Raw genomic sequence first — 9,629 nt, 5'->3', positions numbered from 1 at the left:
CCAGGCTATATAGAAAATAATATCAGGTTGATTGCACAAAAAGTTGTAATAGGTTATGGTTTTTGTATGTTTGTTGTGTCGTTGTCAAGTCTGGTTGTTAAGTTCTCTGGTTAAGATATCAGTTGTGAGAACCTGTCAAAGTATGAAAATAACACGTATTCAGAAATAAAACGCCGGTTTTAAAAAATCAAATATAAATTTATACATAAAAATACTCTGCTGTACCTAATTATTTCAGTATTTTATCAGAATGTTCGCTTATTTGCACGATTGGAAAAATGAAATAGCCAATATCGCCGTAATAGTTACACTTTTGCAGTTTTTATCCGGATCGTAAATATCGCTTTCATTATTTATGTCCTTGGAACTTGGAATATTAAATGTAATGTTTCTATTATAGCTTTGATGTACCCTGTTTTATTCTAGGATAGTTTGCTTTAGATATATTAAAACCCGTTCTACTGGAGATACGTCCGGATTTTCATTTGTTTGTGGATTTCTTTCGTGAGTTTTTCTGTTCAAATTTTATAATAATATATGAGTTGATAAATATCAAACGCAGGTATGTCCACAACGATCCACCACAGTTAACAACCCTCCCGGAATTTCGGGATCCTCCCGGAAATAAGCTTATATTTTTTTTTATCTCCCGACTCCCGACATGCAGATAAAATTACTAGAAATCTATTCCTGTATGATAACCATGAATGTCATCATCATTCCCCTTTCCGCGCACCCCGTGGTGCATAGGGGCACTGTATTTGTAAACTGAGCGTGAAAATTCAGCGTATATCAATCGTCTAAGTAAGTTGATTAGTCTTACGCTTCAGGTGCCAGTTTTGGGACAATGAAACATTGCAGTTTAAACAGTCCACCCTGCCAGGAATCGAACTCACGACTTTGAGAATGATAGGTGAATGCTGCAACTACTACAGAACGAGGCGGACTTATCTCCATCCGATTTCCTTATTCAGGATAATAATAATAAATCTTTATTGACAATAATATACAATGCGATAAATACAATAATAAAACAAAGGTATACTTTCTGGTTCCCTTTCACACACAGAACCGTATTTTCCATCCGCCTTTTCTGGTGAAAATTAATGTCGGAAAGGATTGAAAAAATGTTGCATTTATCCATTAATCCTAATCTACTAACTAATATTTCATTTTAGTTGTTTTTAACCCATTGCACCACTAATAAAGATGACATAATTTGTTCATACAACACACTATTTAATATTGCAATAACATTAGACTAGAGTAATAAATAATGTGAAATAAATTGTGATTATTACATTTTACTATGAAATCAGTAACCGAAATATACTTATTTATGTCACTTTTATGAATAAAGCTATTGTTATTCAGTTTTAATGTAAAACAAATCACTTCAAAGACAAACCGGCGAATCGCCGGCTTTGTGAGTCGGTGACAAATTGTCATTTTCTTCTCACACACAGCTTCTGAATTGAAACAGAGTTTTTTTAGTGTTTTATTGTAATAATAAGGACATGTTTTAATTTGAACAGTACTGAAATGATCATATTTTTTTTCTCTACATTTTGCAGAACAAATATTTTTTTTAAATTGGATGGACATACTGGCGTTTGATATTCATCAACTCATATTTAGATTACAGTTTTTGCAAATATTTGAATTTTCTCTCGCTGTATAAAACTTTCAAACCCTGTAACACGATTGATTTCTTCCAGATGTAACCTTTGGCTGAAATATGGATTGTTGAAAAATGACAGCAATGTAGTCTTTATCAATACCCTGGGTGCAATATTGTTCTTTTTATATTGCTTCATTTATTTCCTTTATGCTACTTATAAGTCATTTATACTGTCTCAATTTTTGGCAATCTGTACACTGCTTTTCTCATTTTACGCCTACCTGGAGTTTGAGAGTAATCCTGTTTCTGCGCTTCACCTCACTGGTACGTAATCGTTAGCAATAGAATATGAATTTTAAAAAAGGAAATACAAAAATTGTTAAATGAATGTAATCCGGGTTGGGTTTATAAATAAATTACAAATAAAAATAAATGTACTCACCGAAGACTAAATCACTACTGTATATTTATAAATTTAATTATTCCGGGGGTGAAGAAAAAAAGTTGGGTGATTTTATTTTTATCGACCTTAAGGATTACCCAAAACAGTTTTGTGTATTATTTTGGATGTTTGTAGCACTATTTTTGTGGGTCATTGTTATATTTTAGAGGTATAAATAAAATAAACTTTATTTTTTTATTTTTAAATACGTGTAAAACAAAGTTTTCAAAAATATAGAATAATTACATAGCAATGAAATACATATTAACAGTAAAAATAGTAAACAAAAAATCCCACAAAGGCATGGCCTGTTCGTGGGTATACAAGAAATGTTTATGAATTTTTGCTCCTATAATAAATAGACAGGTATAATAGTTTAAATTAATTCATGAGTAAAATTAGTTTTATATATCATTTGACATCAATTCATCAGTGTGGCCATATATGAAGCAAAGTGTAGTCGCATGCAAATAATAAAAATCCACAAATTAACCATTCTCTACCCCCGCGAGAAGATTCAGAACAGCACCTCTGGTCTGGTATCTGAAGCCTACAAAATTCAAGATCAGATAAGGAAATAATCATTTCGACCCGACTATAATGATTTGGTGATCTTTTTTTGCAGGTTTTGTAAGCTGCATAGTGACGTTAATATTCATAGCATCTCCTCTGACTATGCTGCTGCACGTAATTAGAGTTCGTAATACGGAATCTTTGCCCTTTCCGATTATTCTTACCTCATTCTTTGTATCGGCATTGTGGTTTATCTACGGCTCTATTATTGAGGATGCATTTATGGAGGTATGTATACATTTTTGTTTTATTGTTGTTATTCTTTTAAACCCAAATGAAAAAAATTGACAGGAAAAATTTAACTACAGAGAATCTAACAAAACACCTAACTACATAAAATGAGGTTATTAAATATTTTTTTTAAAGTATTTATTTATTATACATATTTTTATTTATTTATACATTTAACTATATTTAATTTTTTTTATTAGATACTTTGCCCAGCTTACAAGAGTACATACCCCGTTCCAAGCTAGGCAATTACATTTCAATATATTATCGTTTACAAGTTAATTTATTTTAAAGAAAGAAGAGACATATACAATATAAACTTGGGACAATACATATGTATATACATAAAGGAAACACATTTTTTAAATTCTTTATGGGCAAAACTTTTTGATTATTATTAGTTTTTTTATTTCTCTATTTTTTTTTTCACCATCCAGTAAGAATTTCCAATCCATGGCATGCTCCTCCTCTCTGACTCCCTACGACCAATGTCATGAAAGAGCGATTACTTTTACTTACAAATTTTAGATTTGTGTATATTTAATTACATTTTTAAAAGTTTTATTAATTGTTTTTTTTAAGTATAAATTGGGCGTTTATTTTATTTGACTTTTGCGGTTGGGATCCATCTTTTTCAACTTTATATATTTCTTTGGCAATAATTGTGATTGTTGTAATGTTAGTGTTTTTCCAGTTTTTTCATTGAAAAGAAATTTTCAATGTACTATTTTAGTGTCATAATACACTATATCAGCAAGCATTGGGGGAAAAAATTAAACTCCCAGGTATTTGAAACTCTCGACCCTTTCGATGATTTGGTTTAACAGAATCGGGTGATTTTGAGCATCAAGGCGAGAATTGTTACACAGTCCATGGGTTTTTGCAACGAAGTAATTGTCACAAAATACATATTTTTTCTGTATTAATTGGTTTTAATTGTCATATTTCTTCTATTTAATTTAATTAGGTACTTAATGAATAGGCTTTTACAAAATTAGTACCTGCTTCTACAAAGAAAAAGCTATATTAAATTTGAGAAATATTTTCATAAGATATGTAAATGATTTTTTATTTTTTTTAGATTCCTAATGCCATTGGCGCAGTTCTTGCAGCATTCCAGCTTTTGTTATTTGCCATATACCCCAGTCAGTCTTCTGCTCTCCCTCAGTACAGTAAACTAAGACAAGTTGTTAAATAAATATTTTTTTGTAATTAAATATTGCGTAATGTTATGTTTTGTAAATATTGCTAACATCGGCATGTTTCTTTTTAATTTAAAATTGACACTTCCATATAATTTAGTTATTCAAATGCTAAAAACACACTATGCCTCATATATTTTTTTATTGAAAAAAGCTTTTATAAAAATATTTTAAAAGTAAATACACACTTAAAGTTACCCTAAAATGGCAAATTCTGTGATGAAGCCAACAATATTATTTTTTAATTTTAACATTTTTGTGTATTCAAATGTTTTTAAGTAACGAGAAAGTTCAGTGCTACGGGAAATTGGATATAAAAAAATATGTTTTCTTACATGCAGTAAAAGTAAGAGCATTTAATTATACAGCGAAGTTTCTTAAAAATTTATAAAAATGAACTACTTAGAAACGTCACAAGTTCTAGTGAACAATAACCAATCAATAGGGAAATATTACATACTATGAATACCAAAAAAAATATATGAATATTGTGGAGAAATGTTTTCATATACAACTTTTAAAATCAAATTGTCAAAAATATGTCTCTACGAAACGTGAAATGTTTGGCCTTGACAATTGCGACGTAAAGGTTCGTGATAATGTTCTATTTAAATTTAAATGGTAGCAAAGTTCAAAATTTAACCAAACCGGGGTGTGTATTAGAGGCGTGGCCAATGCAATGAACTATTTTTGCGGGAATTTAAATTAAACATTTAAAAATATTTTTTATGCTGCTACTGAGTGCAAAAAAATTTTTTTTTTATTTGGCAGTATTTCATAGACCTTTATTAATTTAAAATTGAAAAAAAAAATTGTGGTAATTCCCTTTTATAACGTTGTTATGTGTTATATAGATTTCCAGATTCCGGGTTGCCATTTCTTTTTCAACGTTTAGTGTGTTTTGACAGCTACGGGGTTGTATTTTTAAATGGCAGCAAAATAAAAGGTTTTTTTTTGCTTAGTTTGATAGTCTATTAACAGATTTAAAAAAAACCCACTGAACTTCCTTATTCACACGTTCTAACATTAATGGTCAGAAAAAAACCATCACGCCGTTCCTCCGTAGGGGTAGGCAGAGGGAATAGAACGCCACAAAACTCTGTGCATGCAGACCCCGCTTCCTCTATATTCACACATTCCAACTTAAGACATCTCCATCTTAAAGTATTTATAGGATTTGGTCATGCCATGTCTTCTCGGTTTTCCTCATTTTCTGCATCAAGATTTGCACTGTAATTTTTTTAGCCGTTCTTACACTCAACATGTCCACACCAACGCAGTACTCCTTTCTTGATTTTGTCGATATAATGCTAGTCTCAGTCTTTCATAATGCACGGGTCCCGACATTTGTTCTCTTACCATGCTTAGTATTACCATACCTGAGAGATCGCAAAGTATTATTTACTTTAAATTATGAACTTCGGATAAGTTTGAGATGCATTTAAAAAACGGTATTAATTGTTTCTATTGATTCTAATAAATGTATTATCTAGAAATGCTTTTAAAACAGATCCGACAAGTGTAAAATTTTCATAAAAAGCCTTTTTTTGTGAATGTTAGAATTACATTTTTCTTTCTTCAAACATGTGCAATTATCTGTGAGATCTCATTTTGAAATGTTTTTGTCTGTTAAAAGTATTGTGCCAAGTTAACCATAAATATAAATTACTGTTTCATATAGTCAAAAGTTCAAGTCTAATAACTAAATAATTTTATAATTATTATGTGTAATTGTTTTATGTGCATTCCTATTAGCATATTTTATCACTTATTATGTGTAATTTACTTAAATTATTTTCTGTTTTATTTTTACAATAATTCTGTGACATTTGGTGGAAGAGGTACAAATAACTATTAGCTAATCGTGCAGGGGAGCCATTTAAAGTTTCTCACTGGTTGATTTCTTGAACATACAATTTTGAGAGCTATCTTAGAATAAACTTTAAATGCGTAAACTTAAGGATGAAAAAATCGAAGCAGTAGGATTTTTCTATGATTTTAAAGACAATTTTTTTTCAAGCTACATGTACTTTTTTTACCTAATAGTGTCTTTGAATTATACTACATTAACCAATATTATTATTGAAATATTTGAATCTCTAGACCTTATAGAGTGGAACTGCATACACTCATTTGATCAATTTTAATGACATGTATCTCTTTACATAAATGCCACAGAATTAGGTATTGAAAATTAATGTATAACATCGGGGATTCTCAACTTATACCTCGCCTGTATTCTGTACTGCAATAGGAAATTAAAAGATTGGACATTATATTTCACCCAGTGAGAATTTTCTTCTTCAGAAATTTGATGTCAACTTTATATTTTGAATTTGTCAATAGTTTTAAAATATAAATTACAATATTCTAGTACGTGTCACACCTAAAACATTTTATGTCCTCCTTTACTGGCCATGTTTTGTCGACTTACGTATATTTATATTGCAAATATTCACTATTCCTTGTGTAAATTATGAAAATTTTGGTTCTAATATTTAAAAAATGTACACATTGTATGTAAAAACAAAATTAACATCAATTAATCGATGTTGAGAATACCTGTTATAAATTGTTGTGAGATACTTAGACATTATAAAAATATTTTTTTGCTTAAATTGTATGTTTAGTAAGATCTGCGATTATTGAATTTCTGTATTTGAAATGAGTTTATTTTATTATTTATGGCTTTACGCTTTTTATATGCCTTTGATGGGTGGACATAAGAGTATAACTGCATGTTTGTCAATTTTAAGATTTATCTGAGAAAATGTTCCTTGTGTATGCCTGCGTCAATGATATTTACAGTACACTTTTACGACTACTCAAAACATAAATAAATAACTTTGTAAACTTTGGTTTTAATCAAATAAGTATACGCATTTGTACCATATTTTAAGTGGCACAAATGGTACAAGATGGTCTCAGTAATATAAGTAGACTCATTTCTATCATTCATTGAGTGGTACAAATGGTATAAGTAGACTTATTTCTGCCCCGTCTATAATGGTTCGAGCAGTATATCTGGAATGTTGTTATTTGTACAAATTACTCTAATAATAAGGTTACACAGAGATCTGTAAATAATAACCCATTTTGCAAAATATGAGTTCTGTACCTAAATAATTGGGTTCATCATAGCCTTTTTTGCTCTCCTGAAAAGTTACACATTTGCAGTTAAACTCTTATGTCCGCCTATCAAAGAAATAACAGTGAGTATTAATAATTTGTATAGAATTGGTCATTACTGCTTTGATTTAAAATTAGTTTATTTAATATTCATAATGATAAACTCTTTGGAAGAATGTGCAGTTTCTTAATATTTTTATGTGAATTATTATTCTTTATATAGGATTCATCGAATCTCTTATAATCCTCAATAAATAAATTATAATTATAAAATATAAATCATGAAAGAATTCAATAGATATCCCATTTCTGTATTAGTTTAGACTCTTTATTTAAAATGATTGATATATGAATGAAAGGTCCAATTATTATGTAATTAAATATTTTCTTTACTAACCTTTTCCAACAAGAAAGAACAATTCCTCATTGGTATTTGTAAAAAAATGCATTATTTTGTCACTGCCATATTAAAAACATAATATAATACATTTTAATATTATTCTACGTCTCCTGTATAATAAATTGAATGAATTGTTGAATTTGACACTTTATAAGAAAATTGCATTAGTTTCAACTCCAAAAACATTTTTTTTTGTAAATTTGAAAAAACCGTTTTACAGATAATCATTATAAAAATAATATAAAATAAATACTAATGTGAGAAGAAAGTATTATTATAAGGTTCTAAAAGCATGATTTAACAAAGACTAACACATGATATATTATGATTTAATAAAGTATTTAGGTACATTTTGAAACTCAGGCACTTGTATTTAGATACGTTTTGAAAACCAACAATTTTGGATTCAAGTACGCTTTGAAACTAATGCAGATTTTTGATAAGGAATAACTACAGATTTAAATACGATTTGAAAGTAAATAAAAGTTTTCAATCGTAGCAATGATCGCAGAGAAAACATTTGTATGAAAATTTACAAAAAATTAAAAAGGGTGGTACCTGACTACCTGTTTTAATTTTTAGGTACCTAACCTTTGGATATTGAAGTACTTAAGTATGATGCCACTCTTAAAGTCATACGGCAAATTAAGCAAATAATGCAAATGGGAAAGGAACAGCAAAAATAAATAATGTTTTTCACAATAATGAATTTTTCTTTTGAGAATTCAAAAAATCTTATCAAAGGTGTTGCATGTCTAACAATGATGCATATGTGGTTCAGCTAAATCTTTAATTTTATATCAAAATAATACATTACAAGCAACCTTCTTTTAATATTTTCAACTAGTAAATAAATTTTTACCAGTTGACGAATTGTGAATGTGACTAAATTAATTTTTCCAATAATATCGCTGATAATTACTACAACTAGGTAACTTCAAAATCAGCATTTGGGAGTTACTCATTAAAAACACATTTTTTTTATCCTTTATGAATGCTACAAATAGTAAGTCATTCATTCAAATTACCATAATGAGTCGTGATGACTTACCTATTTGTAGCATTCATGGAGGAAGATACAAATATTAGTTTTTAGTGGTTTTAAAAATGATGATTTTGAAGTTACCTAGTTGTGGCAATTAACCCACAATACATATGTTTTTTTTGTGAGAAATGACTCTAGATATGGCTTCACATGTTCTAAAAAAATACAAGCATTTATATAATATTTTTGTATCTTCTAAAATTATGTACATATATTTTCTTTTGACGATTGTAAATATGATTGTATTACAAAAGTATGAAATGTTTCAATGTGACACATAATAAGCTACTTGCCAAATTAGCTCCGAAATTAGGAATTTCTTTTATAATATCTAGATTTAAAACAAATATAGGTACTAATGCTGTGTTGATTCATAAGAAAAATAAATTAGTCATGAAATATAAGTTATTGTTAAATTATAAAGAGTTTTATTTCTGTTAAAACATTATTGTTTATCTTTTATGCAGAAATGTTTTTTTTAAGTATCGTAGAATGTACATGCTTTAACTCATTCACCATGGTGCTCTTGCTCTTGTGACAATATTTTGAGTTTGTCCAAATTTTTGTAGAGTTTATATTTATTTATAAATGTTCTTCATCTCTGTTGTAATATGTTTAAATCGATTGAATAAAAAATTATTCATTTGTTGTTTTTCATGAAAAAAAGTATTTTATGTCTTATTTTTTGGTAAATAATTGTCTTCAACACACTATAATAGGCTTGTTTTTGCATTTGTATTTCAATTTTCGGAAACTGAGTTTCATGTTTGCACGAAAAAACTGATAAAATCGATTTGATCGGTACATGATCAGTGATTAGTAATTTCCATCACTAGTGACATTAGTTTGTCAGCTGTCATTTTAATCAAGCTATATTTTAAGGACTATATGGTTTTCACTAGAGATGAAATGGATATTGGGTAACTAACCGGTTTCAGGCCTAATTTTACTATCCAGCCGGATACCGGATCATAGCTCAATATCTG

General features: G+C 28.9%; 1 protein-coding gene across 1 annotated transcript; it reads left to right on the top strand.

Annotated features, from left to right (window-relative positions):
- Positions 1-104: 104 nt before the first annotated feature.
- On the top strand, positions 105-4,449 carry slv (sugar transporter SWEET1). Its single transcript, XM_088235550.1, has 5 exons — positions 105-333; positions 427-504; positions 1,719-1,945; positions 2,689-2,864; positions 3,949-4,449. Exons 1-5 carry the CDS (start codon positions 251-253, stop codon positions 4,063-4,065), a joined length of 681 nt encoding a protein of 226 aa, XP_088091676.1. The 5' UTR covers positions 105-250; the 3' UTR covers positions 4,066-4,449.
- Positions 4,450-9,629: the final 5,180 nt, after the last annotated feature.

Source organism: Micrasema longulum, unplaced genomic scaffold, assembly GCF_059751315.1.
Source record: "Micrasema longulum isolate JH-2025_06_02 unplaced genomic scaffold, ASM5975131v1 h1tg001392l, whole genome shotgun sequence".
In the NCBI taxonomy this organism is placed as follows: domain Eukaryota; kingdom Metazoa; phylum Arthropoda; class Insecta; order Trichoptera; family Brachycentridae; genus Micrasema; species Micrasema longulum.
This window is presented reverse-complemented; position numbering and strand designations above follow the sequence as displayed.

Bases quoted from the DNA above. Each gene is read 5' to 3' on its own strand.
- slv (XM_088235550.1), top strand. From the start codon at position 251: ATGTTCGCTTATTTGCACGATTGGAAAAATGAAATAGCCAATATCGCC. The intron at 505-1,718 runs GTGAGTTTTTCT...GATTTCTTCCAG, and splicing joins TTTGTTTGTGGATTTCTTTC to ATGTAACCTTTGGCTGAAAT. The intron at 2,865-3,948 runs GTATGTATACAT...TATTTTTTTTAG, and splicing joins TTGAGGATGCATTTATGGAG to ATTCCTAATGCCATTGGCGC.